The following is a 24,169-nucleotide window of genomic DNA, read 5'->3' as shown; positions in this document are numbered from 1 at the left end:
TGAGCCTTTCACTGCCAGTGTGGCCCTCAGTTTAATTAGGCTACCTCTGTTTCAGTGAACCGCTTTGTAATTGGGAAGCTCTGTACAACTCAAATTTAATTGAGCATTAGAGGGAGGTATAAAGGGGGGGGGGGGAGGTCCACATTGCTCGGGGTACTTCGGGCCCAGAGTGTTGTTGGATGTGTTGGAGTACGCTAAATGGGAGCGGTTGACGCTTGTAGTGGGATGAGCTGGAGGGTGGAGGATGAGGTGGGATGAGCTGTAGAGGTTTCAGTTTTGCCTGGAGACGGACGGTGGGTGTGTTGCTGCCCTCTGCTGCTTCGCACAGTCTGCTACGGAGAGGAGGTCGGTTTCCAGAGAGCGATAATAAAAGGTAAGATACTTGCATTTTGTGCTCGACCTCTGACGATATTCAGTGTCCTGTGTCGAGCCGCGGTTAAGAAGTTAAAACGCCTCAGTTTGGTGAGGTTCCAGGGGTGTGGGGGGGAGCGCGGATACGGTCCTCAGATGAACAGAAACTTGAACCTGTCACAGTTTGGCTTCAGAGTGCCGCGTTCAGAGACTGCAGTGAAAGCCGGGATTAAGCTGGAAGGCTAGACCAGCCTTTGCTGGCCATTTGCTAGATCCTTGCGATGGCCAACGAAGGTCAAGGTGACCAGCTGGTCTATGTGCTGCTTCAACTGGTTTGGTTTGGTTTGGCCAAGCTGTTTTGGAGACTTGCTTAGTTGTATTGGTTCTGTGTAATGTTTTCTTACTTTGCTGTACAATATAATTAGCACTAGCTAGTTCAAATGTGAGTGACAGCGTGGAGGTTTCTGTTTACAGGTCCTCCATGATAGAGCTATCTTGTGTTTATTTTGTTGCTTAATACTGATGAGGATAACGCCGGATAGCTCAGCTCATCTGCTCTTTAGCTAGCGACCTACCTTTCCCCCTAAGACCTTACTACAGCTGAGGTTATCAGTGCTGCAAACATATTAACGTGCCTTTCTCCTTCAAAACTGTAGCTTGCTGCCTGTTGAAAGCTGCTGGTTAGTCTGAGGGGGAATTTGTCTCCATTACTGTTGAGGCTAGAGGTTACTGTAACTCTCTGAAGTGGTTCCAAGGCCTTTCCTTTCTAATCACCCCCTGTACAGGCATCTTCTGACTTGTCACACTCTCAGAACAGATCTCTGAGAGATCTCAGGCCAGGGTAGTTATATAGACTATTTGTGTTAAGAAGTTAAAAAAATAAGATAAAAATAAAATAAAAAAATAGATATATTTTAATCCATGTAGCTAATAAATGTACCATTGTAATAGTATGTAATGTAATAATATAATGGATGTCCATGCGGTGTTCAGAAAAAATTAAGTGGGCTTTGGTTAGTAAGACAATTGGTTAAAGTTTAAGGGCAAGCCTGCTCTTATAGGTAGGGATGGTGTCCACCCCACGCAGGCGGGTGCTGCCATACTTCCCTGCAGCCCATACTAGCCCATAGTCTTTTAGTCTGTCTGCAGAGTAGTGGTATAAGCTGCTGACAATCCAGAGCCGGACCAGGCTGCAGACCGACAGACAGGCTAAACTGACCCTTTGTGAGCTGCCTTGAGACCCTTAACTAGGTTTAACCGTATTGAGACTGTGTTGAAACCCAAATTAATTAAACAAACAAAAAAAACATAGAATAACTCAATAATTTAATCAGTGTTAAATCGTCCTGTTCAAATAGTAACAGCACCAGCCCAGATCTGAAGTTTTGACTAGTCAGTATAAGATTATGAAAAGCAGACAATAAGATGATCAGATCAGAAATGAGATGGAAACTTGGATTAGACCTGGTCAATATTTAGCCCTGAATGAAGCCACCCCTGCCATTCATAATTATGTGCGTAGCCCAATATTGTCAGGCAGAGACGGGTCATCTGTCTGTCATATCTGTATTGATTGCCACTAGGTGATTAGGGCTTCTTCTCTAAAGCAGCGATAATTTAGTGATGGTGAAACGCGTGAGACGCATGAAACCCTAGCTTTAGGCAGGAATGTAAGAAATCCATGGGAAACAAGGGCAAAGATAAAAGGGACCTGATACACTTAAGCACACTCGCTCACGTGCTCTCTCTCTCTCATATACTCTCTGTCTCTCTCTCTCTCATATACTCTCTCTCACTCTCTAAGAACTCCAGCAGCTATAATGTGGATCTCTGATGCTTATCAGGAAATGGCTCCATAGCAGGTTTCACAGAGGTGGTCCTGTGCTTATACCTGAGATATCCATCAGTCCTACAAGCCAAAGTCCATATGAACTGCAGATCCAGTGCTGCCTGCTTCTGGACGTCCATTCATGGTCAGGAAATATACTTCCTCTTATCAATGATGAGGGTTCATATTTCCTTTGACGGCTCTCATTTGAGCTCCCTCAAATCCCCCATACAGAAATCTTGTATTTCACTTTTTTTCCTTTTTTTTGGGTTGGGTGGGGGGGTTGAACTGATTTTTCACTTTACAGCAGTACAGCGATTCCTGCTGTATTTGGCTAATGCATTTGCTCAAAGTGGCCATTCTCAAACAGGTGGGCTACAACACAATACTAACCCATTGTGTTTTCTAGCGTGGCACTCTCCTAGCTCATACCCTTGTAGCACCATAAAAATGTCGTATTGTGTGCCTGGTGTCTATGGTAGGTGTTGATGTCTGTAGATAAACTATACAGCCAGTCGAAGTGTAGGCTCTCTGTACAGGGCTTTATGGTTCAGGAACGTCTCCATAATAACTTGTTGAATTCGAAAACTGATAACAGCCCTGCTTTTCAACTACTTCTTAAACCCGGAACCTAACCATTTTGATACCGCAGCCTAGACATAACACCCCCCCCCCCCCCCCCCCCCCCCCACCTCTGCTGTTCTTCCCCCCGTCAATGCCGCTGCTCTAAGAAGCACATCAAAAGCATACTAGGTGTTTTTGATTGCTATCTTCGGCTCAATCCCATCTTTAAGTAGAGCTGAAGGAATGCTGCAGTGTGCATTTTCCTTGTTCATAGAGACTAAATGCAGGTAAGATGATAACATAGTGTGAACCACGATGCCCATGAGTGACAGTGAGTCTGCGGTGTTGCTTTTTTTTTTTTTCTTTAGAAAGCCACATATTATCACATTCTGGAATCGGGACGTATTCTGTTCCTGTAGGTGAATTAGCCCATCACTTTGTAGTCAATGCATAATTCATTGTGGTTAGTGAATAAATAAAAGATCACTTTTATGTGACCCAGCCTTTCTCCCCAGCTTGGGTGGGGTTGAATGACTTCAGCTTCACTTTAAACTGGAGAACAGAACAAGAAAGACAGAGATTAAAAAAAAAAAAAAAAAAAAAAAAAAAACCCTCACCTAAGGCAATGGATGTTCCACTTCAATGAGGAGGTGTTGATTTAACTAGTGTTTCATTTTTTAAAGACATGCACTTTTGACCTGGAGCTGTAGGAATGAGACTGGAGTGTCCAGAAGTGTGTGTAGGAGTTGGATGATTCGTGTCATGCTGCTTTTCTAGGACTTTTACTCTGCTTTAGAGAAAGCAGGCACAAGTCAATGATTAGCCTCTGGCGACAGCAGGCCTGACTATGACCTGAGCTTGCCCACTGCTTGTCTTGAGATTCCTCGTGTTCAATACTTGCTGTGGTGATGTGATTTACTTGCTTCTGCTAATTCTACTTTACTTTTAGCCTAGAGTAGACTGATGAAAATATTCCTGTTATCTAAAATCAATGCTATCTGACATGTACCCTTAATAGTCCACTTGATATCACTGTAGGCTACAGTATGAGTGCAGCAGCTCTTGTTCATGTGGTAAAATTCCTAAAAGGGTTCTTCCCACTCTCCCACTCATCTCTGGCCTTTCATAGCCATTCCCAGCTGCTCTGGACCTCATTAGTCCTCTCAGGCCCTGGCTTTTTCATGGTCACCACTTCAAGCCTGCTATTTGGCCTCTTTAAAGACTGTGTGGATCCTAAAAGAATTTTGTCTACATGTTAAGACATTTCTTTTTGCTCCTCATTTTAGGTCACCAAAAATGTTCTGCTGCGGTCTCCTACAGCTCCTAGTCGTCCTGCTCACTCAAGGTAAGAATGTGTGTGACATTCTCATAAAACACAGCTTCATTAGCTGGTTTGTGATTCATTCCAATAATCAAGTTGTTTAGACCAAAATGGAGGTAAGGCAGAATACTAGGTTATTTTTTCTCAGAAATTAGAAAAAGGCACACACTGTCTGTTTATGCCTGTGTTTTGTGTAAACCACAGTTGTGAAATCTAGAATCTGTTCATTTGGCAGCTGAACCTCGGAAATGTTATTGCCAATCATCCTCATTACCATCTCTCTAAAAGAAATTTTTAGAGATATAATAATAGGATTGTCCAACCACAATAAGCATTTGCCCTTAGAGAATGGTGAGGTCTTAGTGATTAGACTACAGCACCAAATAAACATTGATTTGCTTCCTTTTTTTGAATGTGTTGGTGAAAATACCTCAGTGTTTATTATGCTTATTATTTGTGGTTGTACAAAATGATATACATCAACAAGCAACAGAATGTTGGGCTCTTAACCCTCCACTCTATTCGTGAAATACATCTGCAGGGATCTCCACAACTAAAGCGTAAATAGGCTGGATGAGGGCCTACTTTTCTTATAGTATCTAGAAACCTCTTGATTGCTAAGGTCAGACACACATGGGGCTACTGAATTAAGATGTCGAGAGGCTGCTGTTTCCTCCACATGCACTGGACACACACCATAAATTACCAAAGTAGAGCAGCTGAGAGGCACTGCTTGAATAGCTCAAAATGTGATATGAAAATGCCTTCTGGTTTAGGATTTACAGATTTTCTCCAGATTACAACAGGAGTTTCTTTTGTGGCCCCCAGTGCCCTTCTACTTTTTTGGGCCCATCTATCTCAAAGCAGAAATCTGAAGATGCAGCCCAAATGTGCCCTAGTATAAAGATAAATAGATTTAGAATTCTTTCTGATTTAGTTTATAACTTCATCCACTAGATGCCTGCATTTTGTCCAAGATGAGTTCTACAGAGTTAGAAATCAGCAGATCCATGGATATGCTTATTGGGTTGCTGGAGATATTTTAATGTTCATAATCATTACTTGATCTAAACTAACTAAAAGAGTGACAAATGAAAGTGGCTGTTTTACAGAGATATCCATGAATAGTAGCAGATAGAAGAATAGTACCTCTTAGTTTGTCGCTGTACTTGATGTTTGATGATAGAGATTTTGTTTGTTTTGCTCATATTTTTATGAGATGTTCAGAGGGAGTCCGAGGTGATTGGGCAAGGAGGCGCTGGAATGGCGGAATGAACAAAACACCAGGCTGCAATATTGCGTCCATCTCCCACAATAAAAGGATTAAAACCTTTCAGGGGCTGCTTTTATGACCTCATAACTTTGCCCCATAGGGTTTCAAGCTCTTTGCTCTTTCAGGGGCTTTTGCAGGTTTTTCTAGTTGAGGCTTATCACCATGGAGAGCACTACGGCTCTTCATAGGTCTCCTGTGTAGGAAAGGCATTCTGTCATAGTCGATGTGATTCATGTACATGGCAGGTTAATTATGTATATGACATGTTAACAAACGACACGTCTACATCTTGAATAGCACATGAAGAATACATTCTATCAAGTCCACTATGTTAACTTCACTGGTCACTCTCTGATCATTGTCATTATTTATCACAGTGTTGCTGAGCTCTGTTAAAGCCTGAGTAGACTGATTAAATAATTGGGATTTAGTTCTATGAAGTCTTTGTGTAGGTAGCAAAATATGCCGCCATCCTTCATTCAGTTGTCTGATGTGATTAACATTTGTAGTCAATTAATTTAAGCCTAACAACCAAAAACATGTTCCAACATCATGTTCAAGCCATTATATTCATTCCATTAAAGTGTGATGGGTGTCTGTGTCCACAGGTTGCAATGTGTTTAGCTAGATCTGTTGGTTACATTACTAGCTAGGTGTTTGTTTGTTGTTGTTTTGTGTATAATCCTAAAATGAGGCAGGACAGTTGCAAAGCGAAACACCTAGCTCATATGACAAATTTAATGAAGTTGGTCAAGACAATCAGATTTAACAGGGCAGTCTCCAGTTGCTCCAGGTCTCTTTTCCCAATTCACGAAGCAAGATACAGCTCTCTTAATAACAGGATGTTTGGTGATTGTCATGTTTAATCACCAAAGTAATAAAATTTCATCAGAACAATATTTTGGTACAAACTTTTTGTAACAAGATATTTTTAATTTTCCGAACTATATAAAGCAGTATATAAGTTGTATCCAGTGGACATAAGTAGTGCCCAAAACTCTAGACTAACTCAGTGCTGCATGTCTGACCCCCTTCCGAAAGAGAGGGCACAGGGAGTCAGGGCTGTCCCCTGTCAGCTGTTCACGTGACCCTCTTCCACTCAATCACCTATTGTGTGTGTGTGTGTGTGTGAGAGCGAGACGGGAGAGCATTGCATCGGGCCATGCTCAGTCAAGCGTCAAGAAAGCAACCCCTTTAGCACGAGGGTGACTGTTTTCTGCATGTTCAGTGGGCGTTGTTGGAATGCTGATGGCTCTAAATTATCCCTCCAAAAGGAGCCAAACACCAGGAGTTATACACAGAGAGAGCCATGCCTGGGGCCAGGGTCAGCTCAGCTGCCCTGAAATAGTGCTCAAATAAGGGGGTTGTCATTTCACACATGTTCCCTGTCGTTGACTTTACTAGTTGCTGCACTTTATCTCGAATAGCCTCATTAAACCATTATCATCACATTACGGTTGTGTGCTCATAAGCTCATACATTGGGGGGCTTTCATAAACCTTGAAGTTATCAGCTGGACTGCTATCTAAAGTGGTGTTCTCTTTCTCCAGTTCTCTGTGGTGCTGCTGTGCAGGAAATCCAGACTGATCATGAAACCATCATGAAGATCAATGCTGCAGGGGAAAGTGAGTATGTGCTGCTCATCACAGAATCGCAATCACTGAAATGTGGCATACTAGTATCCACATTTAACTAGTAGGAAGTGTAGTTAAATGGAAGTGCATGCACCAATCAGCCATAACATTAGTACTACTGACAGGTGAAGTGAAAAACTTTGGTCACCTTCATTTACGGTGGCATCTGTCGAGGGGTGGATATATTAGGCAGCAAGTGAAAAGTCAGTTCTTGAAGGTGATGCGCTAAAAGCAGGACCAATGACCAGGCATAAGGATCAGAGCTACTTTGATAGAAACCACACTGTGATGGCTAGACTACTGGGTCAGTGCATCTCCAAAACATCAGGCAGGTCTTGTGGTGTTTCCAGTATGCAGTGGATAGTACTGACCTACAGTGGTCCAAGAAAGGTCAACTGGTAAACTGGCAACAGAGCATGCAGTCCAAGGAGGCCCCACCTTACAACTTACGAAGATCTGCTGCTATAGTTTCGGAGGCAGATACCACAGGGCTCTTTCAGCGGTCTTGTGGAGTCCATGCTTTAAATGGTTAGACCTTTTGTCACAAGGTGAATCAGTATTAAGTTATAAGTATTAAAAGGTGGTGCTAATTTTATTTTGTTTTGTCCCCCCCCCCCCCCCCCCCCCAAGTTATTATTTAGGCTATTTTTCCCTCTTGTAGGCTAATAACCTCACTTGTTTTGATTTGATATTATGTTTTTTATGGCTTTCTACAGTTTGATGTAGTTGTATCATTTTAATACAAATTTTCTTTACATGGATCTACAACAAACTGTCTTAATGTTATTGAAAACTGAATGCAAGTGTATTAACCAGCATTAATTCAATTCAGTTCAATGTTTAATTCAATGTTATTTATATAGGCCTTTTACAACAAATGTTGTCACAAAGCAGCTTTACAGAGATAAGAGGTCACATTTCTCCACCCTGTTAACGAAGCTGTGAAAATGTCTCTGTCTAATTAGAGTATTAGGGAACGATAGGCCTTCATTTATATATCTGAAAAGGGAGTGAGTGTGTGTGTGTGTGTGTGTATGTGTGCGCACGTGTTTTCACAGACACTGGCATGCTGTTTTTGTCCAATCACCTGCTTTATGACAGGCAGCGGGTTTGAACCTGACAGTTACACACATTATAATTTAGCCTTCTGACTAGAGCTAACTTGTCGTCTGTGTCTGTGAATGTGTGTGTATGCGTGTGTGTATAAGTGTATGTCTTTGGTGGAAAAATAAGCTTGGACTTGCCGCAAGCATGTGTCAGATACAGAACAGTTGTTGTGTGGTAGTAATTATTACTTCCTGTGCTACAGGAAAAATCTTTTTCCAAGTAAATTGCATAATTCTAATGCTGTTCTTGTGAATTATGGTGGATTTCTTTCAGTATATGTAAACAAATGAATTAATTAAATTGATATCAAATAAAAGAAAACTACACTACAGCCATTAAATGTATTAAAAATTAAAGTTCATGAGATAAAATATGGCATGATTGTATAGATAGACAGCAAAAATAATGCATGCAACTTTTCCATTAGATCTTCTATACATATATATATATATTGCTAGATAACATTTTTAGTACCACTTTAAATAACCAGCGATGATGATGATTAATTTAACAATTGATCAGACATAAATCTATAAACAAAATATTGATGTATTGAAGTATCGTAATGTTGTTTTGCACAGTATAGATTTAATAGATGAATAGTTTACATGAAAAGATTGGTGTCTGTAGATCCCACTATTATGATTGGATGAAAATTGTGTTGTATTTTTATAGTATGACAGTTTTCTTAAAATTTGTTTAAAAAAAAAAACAACACACACAGTATTTTTTTTTTTTTTTTTTTACAATATTGCAGTATATTGCCACCTGGGGTGGTTGTGTTTGAAGCATCTTCACAAACATGACAATGCAAGATGCTGCACTGTTCATCAAGTGATAAAGTATATTAAAGAGTAAGAAGGTTTAGGTTATGACATTTACAGATTTATTAAGCATTGAGAACTTGTGGGCCTGTTTTGGGAAATGTGGAGAGAACAACAATCCAACCTTTGTAGGAGGTCCATGAACAGAAGTGAAGAATGTAAGGGAAGCAAATTAAGATGATTTAAGAAAGTATTATGAAAGTGAGTGAGTGAGTGAAGGGGGGGGGTCATCAAGATCAGAGGATGACAAACAAAATACTAATACACACTTTCTGATTGTTGTCTGTCTTTGGTAATGTGTATCACTAATGACAGAAGAGACTGCATTGTAATGTCAATATCAATGAATGTAGAAGTGTATGATGGGTATATTTTCTGAATGACGTTTTTTTTTTTGTGCTTGTGGACAGTGATGAAGTGTTCTGGTGCCATGGATGTCCTCTTTGTGATGGATAGCTCCTACAGTGTTGGAAAGGGTGGTTTCGAGAGGTCTAGACACTGTGTTCTGAAACTGTGTGAAGCTCTGGACATCGGCCCAGACACGGTCAGCAAACACCCAACCACACTAAGATGTCCACAGCACTTTATCCTTAGCTTTAAAACTGCCTATGTGAGCCAGGTTAAAGTATTTTGTAAAAAACCTTTATGTGCATTCCTCAGGTGAGAGTGGGAGTTATCGTGTTTGGCTCAGCACCCAGGCTGGAGATCTCTCTGGACTCGTACAGCAGTAAGGAGGACCTGGGGAAGCGCATCAAGAAAATACACTACAGGTATAACATTGCATATGTGTCTCCTGACCTAAATCAGTTTTACTAAGATAGGAGCCCTTACCGCAATGCCATGACCCCCATGAATGCAATCCAAGATTCAACTAACTCTTCTCTGCCCCTAAACGTATTGCTTAATGATCTGAATCGGGTGTTTTGAGGCAGGGAAGGGATCGAAAGGCATTAAGAAACAGGATTAGAAAACACTGTTCTAGACAAAACTGAGCAAAGCGTAACATTAGTTGGAGATGTACACTGTTAAAAGCTAAAAGTCCTTGAGGAACTTTTTGGAGTTTTTCCATGTGAAACTGAGGAGGAGCCTGTTAAGACGGCTTTTGTTAGCCATGTGACTTGGTGGGGTTGTGGTTAGCATGCTTTCTTTTATTAAACCAGTAAGTTCTCCTCTCATGCCACTTGCCAATTTTGCCCAAGACAAAATTTTCCACTGATATGCATTATCAAATTCATGCTTTATTAAAAAAAAAAGGCCTTATTCAACGACAGTTTTTCCAGAGATTCTGACATTCAGCAGTGTTCTCTTATTTTTGTTCAATGTACAAGGACAATGAGGTCCATCATTATAAGAGTATAACTGCGGCCAATTCTGCGGTTTAAAAGAACATCATGAATCTAAGGAAAACTTTTTGTTAGGGCTTACAAAACAATACAAAAAGGAGAACAATTTCCTTGTCTTAAAGTACTTTAAAGATCTACATCAAAATCTGGTTGACACAATTGCAGTGTGTGTTTAAGGTTGGGAAAGTTGAATATCTCTAAAATCATGCAACTATGTTAATAAATAATACATATGTTTAGTAATTTACCAAAACTAATTAATAGCCCTAAATTCTATATTGCTAAATCTCCGTTCAGTTCAAAGTATGTCTTTAATATTAAAGTCTGAAAGAAATAACTGTTTTAGTTTTACCACCTTACATAATGTTTTTTTTTTTCATGACTATGTAAGAAATGAATAAGTACATTAATTACAAAAAAATTAGGTTAAGTCTAGATGGTTTGTGTTTACATTTGCATTTACACATTTTAGGCTGTGGTTAATTGGCTGTGGTGGAAAGCGGTTTGGCCAATGATTGATCTTGTTGCAGGTACATTGCGGTTAGAAGATATTAAAATCCGCACACAGAATGTGTGGTGACTGTACAGGCAAACACTAATGTGAAATCATTGCGAAATCTAGAACATTTTACACAATTAAACCATTGTGTCTGAATGCACTATTCACATCTCAAATAAAAGATGTGTATGGTCATGTATGGGCTAGGAAAAAAAAGACCTTTGATCACCCTACCTCAAGTTTGGTCTACTCTTTTTCATTCTTTTTGCCGCATTGTCATCAAGAGTGCCCCCAGCTCTCAATAGTAGTGGTGTTAAGGATGCTGTTTTAGACATGACTATTTTACTAAGCATTGAAGGAACCCTAGTGTTTCCTTAAAATTAAACTAGATGCTGAATCTCAGGAGATCAAAAAGATATTCTGGTGAGCAAAATTGACATTGTGTTTATGCAAACGTGTGTTTGATGCTTTATGGTTGGGTTAATGCAGTGTGTTTGTGGCTACTGTACTCTGTAATGACCACTCTGTTAGTGTGCTAATGTCAGCTAACGGATTTACACCCCTCCCCAACACAGACAGCTGGCTTGTTCCCACAGCAGTCGGAACATACCATTTGCCCCAACAGTGTGTGAAATTACCATTTCAGATCAGCCCTGTAAAGATATCAGCACTTGTCAGCCTTGCTGAACAACTGCAGCTCTAGGATCCCTGCTGGCAGCGTGCCTGTTTTCCCCCTGCATGCCAGTGGCAGGAAGGAAGAGATCATGGATTAGAGTGCCATATAGAAATACTGTCAGCAGACATTGTGGTTAAATCATGGTTTTATTGAGTGGAATCAAAACTGCTTGTGGTTTGAGAGACTTTAGGCCATGGATTCTCAGTCCTGGTCTTTGGGTATCGCTGTGTTGTCTGTAATACACCCAGTTCATAGTTTTCACTCATTCTGGAATTCGGACAGTCTTCATGGACATCATGTCTTTTTCAGACTGGGTGGTAGAACAATGATCCTAGAGAACCCCCTGCCCTTCACATTTTAGTGGCTTCCTGCTCTAACACACACACAGCTCATCAAGGACTTGGTAATTAGCTGATTAGCTAGATCAGATGTGTTTGGAGCAGAGCAAATGCTAAAATGTGCAGGGCAGGGGTTCCTCCAGGACCACAGTTGGAGGCCACTGCTCTAGCTAGCACTTTGCACATAAAATGACAGCATTACAACCTTTACGAGAGCTGCAAGAGGGTCAGACAATAACACACCAAAACAGCTGAAGAAACATCAAATAAATGTTGCAGTCTGATGAGACCTTGTGAACGGCCATGGTCAGGGTTGGGCAACGGAGCTGGAGTCCACTTTCAGAAATCGAGGATGATATTCCTCTTCGATTGTTCTGCACACATCAGAATGTCATAACTTTCACCAGCCTTTCATTTTACCCAGCTTTTTCTGTTTCTCTTTCTCAGAGGAGGGAGCACCCAAACAGGCCTGGCCTTGAAGTATGTTTTGAGGAAGGGTTTTCCCAGCAAAGGGAATTCCACCGTGCCTCGCATCGTCATCCTCCTGACTGATGGAAAGTCCCAGGGTGCTGTGCAGCTGGCTGCCTCTGAGCTCAAGCAGTCTGGAGTCTCACTGTTTGCTGTCGGCCTCCGCTACCCCAGGTATAACACACACCAAGGGTTGTTTTTTTTGGGTTTTTTTTTTTACATCACACAGAGACTTTTTAACTCAACAATATCATTCAACAATTTGAAATCATATTAATAATAATAAGATAAAGGTACTTTGTGTGTGTTTTAGTAAGTAATGTACTAAATTTATACACTTATTGAGCACATTTCGCTCGTAAAACAGCCCCAATTCTGCAAGTTGTTCCTATTAAATTCCGGTCCATGTTCACATGATTGTGTCACACAATTCCTGCAGATTTTGTTGGAGCATTTTCATGCTGCAAATCACCTGTTGTTCCACATCCAGAAGGTTGTGCTATAGGATTCAGATACAGTGACAGTGATCATGTTGACTTTAGATATGGTGAGCTGGTGCCCACTGCAGCCTCAGCTTTCTGTTCTTGGCTGACAGAAGTGGAACCCAATGTGCTCGTCTGCTGTTGTAGCACATCCGCATCAGGGCTTAATGAGATGTGCATTCTGAGGTGCTTTTCTGCTCGTCACATTTGTACACAGTTGTTTTCTGAGCTACCATAACCTTTCAGTGAGCTCCAACCAGTCTGGCCATTTACTCACCAACAAGATGTTTTTCAAGATGTTTTTTCTTTATTTATTGCACCATTTTCATTAAATTCTAGAAATACTCATAACCAGCCTTCTTCACCTTTTCTCCCATTCTGATGGTTGATGTAAAAAAAAAAATATTGAAAGCTGCTGATCTGTATTAGCATGATTTTAAGCACTGCATTGCTTCCACACAATTAGCTACATAATTGTGTTAATGAGTAGGTGTACAGGTCTTCCTAATAAATTTCTCAGTAAGTGTATAATTATATTTGTTATTAATCACCGCTTCTTAAATACCTGGCATTGTAAATGCTGTTTGTACTGTATATTCTTTCATAATGGTGTCTCTTGTTGCTTTTGCACAGCTTCTTAACATACAGTTAATTATTTAAAAGACGAAATTGCTACTATTAAACCAGTCAATCAGAATAAGCAAACTGGTTTTGGGATTGTAAAACATTGATTCGTCCAAACGTTTGGAACAGTAATGTATTGTGTGTTTGCTCAAAGCTGTTGGTGTAGACGTGTGCTAAATGAAATCATGTTGAAAGGTCTCAAGTGGCATCATACAACCTCGACAGATGTGTTGAGCTAGTGTCAAAATATTAGGAGCTGCACTTTACACAGGCAGCAGATGTGCTGATAGTTTTCTGACAGTCCTCCAGTGCATGAACAGGTGGGCTGCCGCATTCTGATAGATTGCTGACAGTGTGTGTCCACATCAGCTTCTGGACAGAGGAAGAAGAGACAGTCTTAGCGGTTAAGCACATTTCAGGGCCACAAATCTCGTTACTATATGTGTGTCTGCAGGGACATGTGTGCATTTTTGAAATGCATAGGTGAAAGATGCAGGATCATGTATATTGCTATTTCCTGGCACAGTCTCTGAGCACTGAGACGTCAGGCGTCACAGCTATATATCTACACTTTCAGCACCAGCAGTTCATCCTGCTCTGGTGTCCAACTCCAGTCTCTGTCTCTCTCTGCTCCTTGCATGCTCTCTCCATTATTCAGCTCATTCAAAGTAAATGACTGATCCCCAGACCTCTAAATAAATTAAGACAGCTCTTCATTTATTTTGTTTTAGGTCAAAGCAGTTAATAAAAATACCTTCATTTTTCACTGTCGAGGGAGAATATCAAAAACATGAATTTAATAGAAAATAACACAGAAGTCTCAACAACCAAATCCAAGTTTCAGCATTTTCTGCTTCTAACCATCTTAGTAATCTCAAACTGGCTTTGAGGTATGGTGCACCATTATACTTCAAGTAGCTGTTAGAACAGGAAGAGATAGTGGCCTTGAGAGGATGCCCATGGTCAGCACTTTCAGTGATTTTGAGGTCTGGGTGGTCAATACATTGTTCTGAGAACACCAGCAACCAGTTTGTTAGCTAATGTTTTTTTTTATTATCTTCTTGATCATCTCCACATCCTTCTCCGATCCACTGTAATAATGTACCTAACACCTGGGAATATCTTCAGATCTGAAGTGAGAGTGGAGCTTGATATTCTCTTCTCTCTCTAAAAAAATAAAAAAATAAAAAAATGGGCCCCTGGGGCATTTGTCCCATTACGCTGTATCTTTTAATCATTTTAACTCCAGTTTTGGAAACTTCATTTGTTTGACTTTGGATTTTCTCGTTCTTATGCAAGTGGGTTATGTCATGACAATATATGTATTTATAGTCTCGTTAGCAACATCTCCTGAAAAAATGTATAACTTGTACTAATAACTAATGTCTGTGTTGCCTGTAAATGTAAAAAAAGCAGTGTACCCTGTTACAAAATTTTTTTTTAATTGTGTTTTCCTGTCCCCTGTCATCCCTGTCTCAGATGGGAAGAGCTCCACTCTATAGCCAGTGTTCCAGTGGAGAATCATGTATTTTTTGCGGAGCACTTCAGTGATGCTGTGAATGGGCTGATCACGTCCCTCTCCTCCTTCTCCTCCGTTTGCACAGCCATCCCCTCAGGTACGCTCTCAGCCCTCAGGCTGCGAGCTGCTGAATGACTGCCTAATCTCTCCACACTCTCTGCTCTCGCTGTCAATAGAGCAGCTGGAGCTTCTTGCAAGCTGTTCATTTGTGTGTGTGTGTGTGTGTGTGTGTGTGTGTGTGTGTGTGTGTGTGTGTGTGTGTTCACAGGGTGTAAGGCGGAGTCTTATGCGTGTGTGCGGAAAACTCTGGAGACCATCAAAGAACTGCAAGGAAACTTTATGTGCTGGAAGGGATCTAAGAGCTTTTCACCATATACTTCTTTATGTCCGTTCTACAGGCAAGAGAAGTACCACTGATAAACACCTACTCACACACAACCTCCTGTTTGTCTGCGTTTGAAGGGTTAGGTTGTGCATAACATAAATAGCTATTTTCTTAATTTAATGAATTTTCAGTGTAGGGATTCATGGGTAGGGCCTTTACATATATATGCGATTTTGTTCTATAAGATTTCACACATTTTGCCATTTGGAGAAGCAAAAATATGTTTGCCTGTTTAAGGACACCCTACTTTTGTTTTTAATATTCTTTGTCACAGAGACCTCACAGTGGTGGTGATAGAAATCCGGGGTCATGATATCTACCAAAACGTACAACATACAGTTTTGAAATGTAGTGCTTATAATGGTCAAATAGGGATACATATTTATTTATGATACATTTAACATAATAACATTTTAAGCTAATAATAGCTTAAAATGCTGTTAAATAGAAATACTATTGTAAAATATAGACATACTATTGTAAAATAAGTTACAATACTCACACATCAGGCACCATATGCATAGCAATTTTGTTTAATATATAATAACTATCTGTGTAATTAGTTTAGGTAGAAATAGCTCATATATGCCTCAAACTGGTTACCATGGACATCTTGTTACCATCACTGTAAACAATGCTCAGTAAGACACATTAATGAACATGAAGCTGAATAATGCAGAATATCAATAAACTCTAAATAAATAAATGCTTAATGTTATAAAAACACTTTTTTCTGTTATATTTCAAACATTATAGGTGGCAAGTAAATACCATAAATACCATAATAATACATATGGCAACTATACCAAACATTTACTGGACGTTTTGGAGATTTTGTATTGGTCCATTCACCATTACATTTGATACATGGTAAAGAACAACTGCCAGGTTCACGTTATGTCAAAAAGTGAAAAATGGAAAATAGAGATGCAAGGTTTTTGACAAAACTATAAATATTGTGCTCTAAAGTATGACTTTAGGCTGTAACAGAAGAAACACTGTATGACTGTGATATCACTGCAGTGTTATGATCATGTTCAGGTACTTGTGTAAGCATATTTAAAGCTTTACTGAAGTGCATCATGTTTAAGTATACTTAATCTATCAGCATTCTGCACATTGACTGATGTCATACTTTCTAACAGGTACACCAAAGCTTACAAGATGCTCCCCACAGTCTGTCTCCGGACAGTATGCTCAGGTAGGATGTTTGAGTTAGGGAGAGTTAGTTTTAAACACATCTATGTAATAAATGTAAATGTTGAGACCAAACCAAAAACCCTCTCCCTGCTCAGATCCGTGCGATTCCCAGCCGTGTCAGAATGGTGGGACGTGTGTGTCTGAAGGTCTGGAGAAATACCACTGCGAGTGTCCTGCAGGCTACGGAAGTGACCCCAACTGTGGTGAGCCACACGCTCCTCTACATAGCCACCCCGGCTAAAGGTTCACTAGTTTTTGGCTCTGGTCCACAGTGGTTAATGCGGTTTATATGTTTTCTTTGGCCGGTTCGTTGGTCTGCCTGTGCGGTCGCAGCTGTCAAGCTTGCACTGTGAGAACGTGTGTGAGGGTGTTGCTGTGAGTTCACTTCAGTTGGCATGGGTTTGGGTTACAGTGGAGGTCAGATTTCAGACTGGGTCACGCTTGGCTGGAGTGTTCCTCAACCCCTCCGAGGCTTTGTGTCCCTCTGATGAAAAGCACAGTCTAATTTTGCCCAGAGTGAAAACCCACACATTCCTCATCTCTAAATACTCCCATAGCATCCACCTTATTGCACTGATACGCAACAAACCCTGTAACCCAGCACTGTTGCCAAGTAACTGAACCTAGCTCATTGTCCTGTACATAGTATGCTTCTAATACTTCCCTCTGGCTTTCTTCCCTCCCTGTCGATTACGTTAAAAAACATGCACACATACACACTTTCTAATTTAAAGGGCTAGTATAATTGAAAAATGACCATCACAATCATGCTTGCTCATGGAAAGTTCGACAGCATAACCGCAGCCAGCCAGTCAGTCCTAGTTTTCTTTGACTAAATTGTTTGACTCTTGGCAGACGAGCGCTAAAGTAGTAGTTACCTGCAGAATGCATTTTTTTTTTTATATGTGAGGCCCAGCATCAGAGACGTAGGCTGTGTTTCCCAAAAGCCCCTTAGCTCAAAGGTGATCATGCAAGCATCACAATGAACACTCTCTCTACTGGGTAACATGATCTTAACGCTAAGATGCTTTTTGGAAACTGGACCCTGAATGGTTCATTTCAAATGATGTAACCTCTTAAGCTGAACAAAACCAAAGCTATACCTTAGATTCAAAATGGTTGTGTAAAAATGAATTATGATTATTTCTGGTACATAAACCCACACTTGTGTAATTAAGTCCAGTCCAGGAACAAGGAAATAATTAAACACTAGAATTTATTTTATGCTTCAAAGGCTTAGGGGAAGGTAATGCATGTTGGAATGGACAGCTGAAGTAAATGGAGGGGGGTTCAGTTAATGAGGGTCAGTGACTGAAACAGTCAACACTTGTTTTTTTTATTTAATAAATTTAATGGTCCCTGACCTAATGATACATGATTCCTCAGCCAGTCCTTTCTGACACTGGTGACCCCAGTTAGATCTTAAGAGCTCCTTCACTTAATTAGGAGATTATTTGCAGAGCTTTCTTTTGCATGAGAGACATACTGGTGTATGTGTAATATATATATTCTTCATCTTTTTAGATGTTAATTTTTTGACAACTGACATCATAAACAAACGTATAAAAAATTATAAGCACATAATACAATATTAAATAAACTTATATTGATGAACTAATAAATACCTTCCTGGCATTATGTTTTAATTTGAGACACCACTTTTTTATTGATTGTTCTCGGCTGTTTCTTCTTTATGAAGCATCTAAGTGGCCGATGTTGTAGATGTGTATTATCGTAGCGCACACCCCTAAACCTAGGTCTGAAGCCCAGGATTTCACCCCAAAATAAAACATGCATTATACAGAAGTGGTATGTTAAGTATGTGGTATCAAGCATTGAGCTTCTGCACCAGGTGTGGGACTCGAGGTCACATTAATCAGTACAGCATTGAACCATACCCCCCCCTTTTTTTTTTTTTTTTTTTTTTTTGGGTCCAGCTCCCATGCTGACACTGGACTGCTCGGTGGAAGTGCTTTTCCTGGTGGAGAGCTCTACTGCACTCACCCTCGAAGGCTTCCTGCGCTTCAAATCTTTCCTGAAGCGCTTCATGCAGGCTGTACTGAGCTCAGACGCCCCCGTGAAGATTGGCCTGGCCCAGTACGGCAGTGATGTGAAGCTGGAGACGCTGATCGGGCAGCACAGAGAGCCAGTAAAGCTGATGCGAGCCGTAGAGTCTCTGCAGTACAGGAAGGGAGAAGCTAAGACTGGGAATGCTCTGCGCTACGTCACACGCCATGGCTTTCAGAGTGCACCGGTCTTCGCTGATGTCCAAGTAAGGGTGTCACTTTGCTGATCTGATATTGATATCAGTATAAATTATGCCTTCTAATACATGCCTTCAGCTAGTTGCACCCAATTGCTTATAGAGATGTGCAAAAACACACAGCTTGTCCAGTCCCTGTAGAGTACTGCCAATAGAATAGCACTCTTTGGAGCAGATACACATGGATCTATTGGGATATACAGCTCTGTATACAGCACTGAGCTGTGGAGCAGTAAAATTGTGTTCTCTGAATGATGGTGCATCATCCAGTACTTTGGGGATAAGGCAGGGAAGTGATCATCCAACATCCTGACCTCACTAATGCTCTTGTCACTGAAGTCAGTCAGATTCTCAGAATCGAGTGCTTCAGAATCTAATAGAAAGCATTTTTTGGACAGTAGAGACAGTTATTCTAACAAAAGCAGGATAAACTATTTTTAAATACCCTTGATTTCGGAAGCAACAGTGAATATGCAAGTGTCCCAATACTTTTGTCCATATTGTAGTTACATATAGGTGCCCTCGTAGGGACAAAAAAAAAACATGGTGGCTTTCTTCACACCTACATTTATACATTCAGGATGATCTGCCACGGGTGGTGGTGCTGATCACTGGGACACCGTCTGCTGATCCTGTAGTGGAGGCTGCGAAATACGCACGAGACCGAGAGATTTTCATCATCGGTGTGGCGCTGGAGAGAATGAGGGAGGAGATCAACAACATCACAGGAAACCCTCAGCGCTCCATCACCTACAGCACTCCTGACAGACTGAGTGCCAAGATCCCTGAGCTCAGAGCCAAAATCTGCAGCGTGGACAACCAAGGTATTGTTTATCTGCCTTTACTGCAATACAGCCTAGTCAGATCCAGCAGGATACATGCTGCCCACAGTACCAATGTGCCTTCCTTTTCCTGTCTTACAACACTTCAGTATGTCTTCCATGCTTTATTGATGCATGCAAGAGTGTCTAATAATCCGATACACATTTTCCCACCTGATCTACAGGATATTTCTGTTAATGTGCTGTACATTTCATTGTGTTTTGTGAAATTCATTGTGCTTTTGTGACATTCTGTCATTCTATATACAAAAGTAAATCTCTCGCAGGCCATCAGTGCCGATTCAGGTTATTCTGAATCATAGGCAATTTAAAAACCACAAAATATACACACATGTGATTGAAGGAACTATTTAGTGTACTATAGAGAATATAAACAACACAGACCTCATTACGTTACCCTTGATTCTGTATTGACGAAGTCCCAATTTCACAAAGACAAACTCCTCATAGCTTTTTGCAGCTCACTCTAGCACTAGCAGTCCCCTCCCAACATTAATTGTTAACTGGCATTAATAGGCAGGAGGAAAGTGCCGGGTCCCCTGCTACATCACACCAGCTAACAACCAAGATTGGCTTAAAAGCAAAGACAGCACGGCCAATTATGCTCTCTCAGACTCCGGATGCTGATGGCAAAGCAGCATGGCTTGGGATTCAAACTCACAAACTCCGGGCCATACTGGCAGCACATTAAACTGCTGAACCACTCTGAGCCCTTGTGCACCATACATTCATCTAGGATACCATAGAAACCACCTGGCAAAAATCCCAATTTGACCCCTGTGACCATATAGCAACAGTCTTGCAAATGCCTGTAAGTAGGAAGCACTTAAGCTGCACTCAAACTATTTATTGTTTCCTTCAGGAAATGCACTTTTCTGGTTATAATTGCCTTTTTGTAACCGACTGAATTCCTTTGTCTCTTGCAGGGTGTCTGGGGCAGGCAGTGGACATCGTCTTCGTCCTGGATGCTTCAGGAAGAGTCGGCAAAGACAATTTCATCCACCTGCAGGACTTTGTGCGCAGTACCTCTGTGCAGTTTGACATTAACCGAGATGTGGCTCAGGTGGGGCTGGTAGTCTATGGCAGACAGCCCGTGTCCGTCTTCGAGTTGGACACTCATGACTCTGGCTCGGCTGTGCTGAGAGCGGTGGGGGAGGCATCCTATCAGGGTGGGAGAGGATCCACAGGCTCAGCGCTGCTCCATGTCCACTCTCACAGCCTGACAGTGGGCAAAGGAGCGCGACCAGGGGTCAACAAGGTCGTGGTGGTGCTGACGGACGGGTCTGGGGCAGAGGACGCAGCGGTGCCAGCCCAGAAGCTCCGGGACAACGGGGTGTCATTGTTTGTGATCAGCACAGGAGACTTGCAGAGAGAGAACCTGTTGCGCATCGCCGGCTCTGAGGATCATGTGATTACGGTGCCCTTCTACGAGGAGCTGAAGTACTTTGAGGATGTGCTGGTGCAGATGGTGTGTGCAGGTGAGAGGAGGGGAGGGTATAGCAGGGAAAACTGCACTGATGCGTGAAGGAAGCATCTTACTAAAACTGTCATAATAGGGGTTTTATGACGGTGATGTACGTCAGTTAAAACTACAGGCGATATAATACGGATTAGTATAGTCCTCCACTAGTAATAAATAACGATTTTTCACACTGTAAAGGTTTAGGTCTGTGAATTACACAGCATTGGATCTTGGATGAGTAAGTCAGAGTATGTTTAGACAGATGAAATCTGGAATGAGTAATCCCCATTTCTGTCCTGTCCTTCTTTCTGTGTAGATGTGAAGAAGCCGGTGAACCTATGTAAGCCCAATCCTTGCATGAATGATGGCGTCTGTGTCCTGTTCAACAGGACCTATCGCTGTGAATGCCAGGGCTGGGAGGGCCCTCACTGCGAGACACGTCTGTACCAAATCACTGTTCTTAAGTGAATTTACTGTAGTGGCCCTTTGTCTGCTGTCTAAACATACATTAACTTGCTAGGAAAAGCAGCGTTATATTATACAGTATGTTAAGACTAAACAAGGGTTAAAAAAATAATAAAATAAAAACAGTGATTAACAATCATTTCCCAGCTTGACAACTTTTAACATAAACCTGGTTAGTGTTTAGTATATAAAGATCTTGCAAGCTGACACTTGTGTGTCAATGTTTTGATGGTCATAATTTGTGCTTTGGGGAAGGCACCTTATGAATGTCGTTAAGTTTAAATCTTCTGAAAGCTTTAATTGCTGGAACTGTTTTTGCTTTGTTTATGTGGAGAATCCATTGGTGATCCAGTACGTGTTGCATTGTCTTACAGGAAGTAGACAACAGCCTTCCAGAGGAGACCTCCCAAGACTTGCAGCACTGAGACGGCGCCACCGAATGAGCAGCAAAGAGCTGCAACAGCGCTACAAAGAGCACCGCAGGAGACACGCTGCACAATCCTGGTGATGAGGCAGATCAAACGCACACATACACACCCATACATACGCATGCGCACACACACGCCATTCCACACACTTACTGGCTCTTTAGAGAGTGTCAAAAATTACCTAACAGGAGAAAAGGGAAACATTAAAAGGAAGTGTGTGTTTTGTCAGATTTAGACCGGCTTAGTCTGATCTATCTACTGCTGACTTTCTGCAGCGTACATGTAACACCGGCTCTGTCAACATTAGATCAGACTGGTAAACATATCATTACACTTCTTGTGAGGGACTGAGGAAGCCACTTCCTTTTTGACAACTTTAAAGACTGCTCTTCATCAAGCTTTTACAAACATGCAGCTGTGAAAGCAAGACAACAGAGTTTAGTGCCTCACCTCAGGAGGAGCATGGTCTACTAGCTCTTAGTGTTTGATGTTCTGAAGCGCTGTGGTATCAGACACCAAGATGTTGCCATTGAGCACTTAACTCCCGTCAGTTGAGGGGGTGGATCTACTGCGGATCCAGCGTATTCTACAGGTAAACAGCACACGTAGGTACCTGGCCATCAAAGTGATCTAAATCAAAACCAGACTCATCAGACGAGATGAGGCATCTTTGACACTGGACAAGGGTTGGCATGGGCACTCTACAGCTAAGCGGCAAGGGTCTCCTCGGACCACTGTGAGTACATGCCTACCAATGCACTTCACCAGCCTGGCTGTTTTGGAGATTGCCCTTGTCAAATTCACTCAGGTCTTCACACTTCACCTATTTTACTGCATCCAACACGTTGCCTTTGAGAACCAGCTGTTCTTCCAGGATAATCTGTTATTTGCTTCACTTGTGTGTGTGCTTATTGGTATATCATAGTCATATTAGTCTTGTGGCACCACCTAATCAGAAATACGGATTCTGATTAGGTAGTGCCACAAGGCACTAATGACTTGTAGGTCTAATGGGGAACAGCTTGTTAGTACATTTTGTAAGTTTATTTGCTTATCTGTTGTTCTAAACTGTAAAATTCTGAAATTACTATTTTTTTAGTCTTTTGATGTACATACAAATTAGTTGTTTATGGGTGCCACCTGCTGGAGAAGCAAGATCAGTTAAATGTTGTCATTAATCTGTGATTTGTTTTTTTTTTTTTAAATATTATAAATCTTGTTTGGTCTAGTAGTAGGTATTTAAAAAGTACACATGTCGGTACTCATTTTTATTTGAATAAAAAGTGCATGTTTTAGCTAGCATACAGTAATAAGTCGAACAAAACTGAACTGCTTTGTAATATGTATTTACATCTAGGCTACCAGCATACATGAACCAGGCTACAATCTAGACCGTATCAAATGGCTAATGTTACAAGGGACCCTTTGTAGCATGCTGCAATGTAAAAAATAATGGTTCTCCAAACTTGCTGTATTAAAACGCTCTTCTCTTCAATGTGCTCATCACTGTTATAAAACATACTCCAATCCCTCCCTTCTTCATAAAAAAATGATTTAAATATTGATTCAACAGTGTCCAGTGGCATTGCTGGGAAAACAGGGAGACAACAGCATTGCCTCTATTAAGCTGCCTGCAGTGAGCAGTACCATTGCAGTCTCTCATTGGAGTAAAAGCAGGCGGGCCATGAGGACTGAGGGAGCTGAGACTGCAGGTCTGAAGAACGCATGTCTTCGCTCCTTTCCTACAAAAATAAAAAGCCCTGGCTAAAACAGACATTACAGCTTGAGCTGGCCAGAGGCGCGGGCTAGTCGAGGGTCTTGATTAGGTCACATTTTGAGCTCTCTCTTGTTCCATTTCCTAGGTCGTTGATTTCTTTTCCCACTCCTGTGAAGAAACATATACTTGGTTAAAATCCTACTTATCTCAGGTCCAATATTATGCCACGAAATTATTCTGCATACAGGCAATGCTGAAGTTTCTATGACTGAAGCTCAATAAAACAATTTTGTGTACAGTAAAGCCCTGAAGAAACATCAATAACCTTAGATGTAAGAAAAGCGGAAGGCTAGAGTGATGGGACTCAAGATGACAAACAACGGTTATGGCACTGAACAAAAAAAACGCTACAATTGATAGTTAATCCAAGCTGGCAAAAGCTGTCCACCTTCTAAATCTTCACTGACAACAAAAGGATCCAGCAGTAAAAAAATATGATGTAGTCACACTTGGCAAAGACAAGGATGAAGAAGCAAGATCCTCAGAACTGATGACT

The 24,169-nt window shown here is 41.2% G+C and overlaps 2 protein-coding genes across 2 annotated transcripts in view; one reads left to right on the top strand and one right to left on the bottom strand.

The window, feature by feature from the left end:
• The first annotated feature begins 264 nt into the window (after window positions 1-264).
• Window positions 265-23,389, top strand: vwa2 (von Willebrand factor A domain containing 2). The gene is made up of 15 exons (XM_072666765.1): window positions 265-373; window positions 4,030-4,088; window positions 6,888-6,962; window positions 9,313-9,446; window positions 9,563-9,672; window positions 12,206-12,400; window positions 14,812-14,948; window positions 15,120-15,249; window positions 16,382-16,437; window positions 16,532-16,639; window positions 18,374-18,708; window positions 19,280-19,523; window positions 20,468-21,019; window positions 21,320-21,442; window positions 21,843-23,389. Exons 2-15 carry the CDS (start codon window positions 4,040-4,042, stop codon window positions 21,974-21,976), a joined length of 2,382 nt encoding a protein of 793 aa, XP_072522866.1. The 5' UTR covers window positions 265-373; window positions 4,030-4,039; the 3' UTR covers window positions 21,977-23,389.
• The window catches only part of afap1l2 (actin filament associated protein 1-like 2), a 40,735-nt gene continuing 39,715 nt past the window's right edge, over window positions 23,150-24,169 (bottom strand). The window contains exon 19 of the mRNA XM_072666764.1: window positions 23,150-23,781. Within this exon, the coding sequence (XP_072522865.1) occupies window positions 23,755-23,781 (27 nt within the window). The 3' untranslated portion in view covers window positions 23,150-23,754. The remainder of the gene's footprint in view (window positions 23,782-24,169) is intronic.

This window comes from Salminus brasiliensis, chromosome 22 (assembly GCF_030463535.1).
Source record: "Salminus brasiliensis chromosome 22, fSalBra1.hap2, whole genome shotgun sequence".
Lineage (NCBI taxonomy): Eukaryota > Metazoa > Chordata > Actinopteri > Characiformes > Bryconidae > Salminus > Salminus brasiliensis.
Note: the sequence above shows the minus strand (reverse complement) of the source record. Positions and strands in the feature narration are given on the sequence as shown.

What these genes read in the sequence shown, in the direction of transcription:
- vwa2 (XM_072666765.1), top strand. Translation starts at nt 4,040, where the DNA reads ATGTTCTGCTGCGGTCTCCTACAGCTCCTAGTCGTCCTGCTCACTCAA. An exon ending in ATCAAGAAAATACACTACAG is followed by an intron (nt 9,673 to 12,205) that starts GTATAACATTGC and finishes TCTCTTTCTCAG; the next exon opens with AGGAGGGAGCACCCAAACAG. An exon ending in CGGTCTTCGCTGATGTCCAA is followed by an intron (nt 18,709 to 19,279) that starts GTAAGGGTGTCA and finishes TTATACATTCAG; the next exon opens with GATGATCTGCCACGGGTGGT.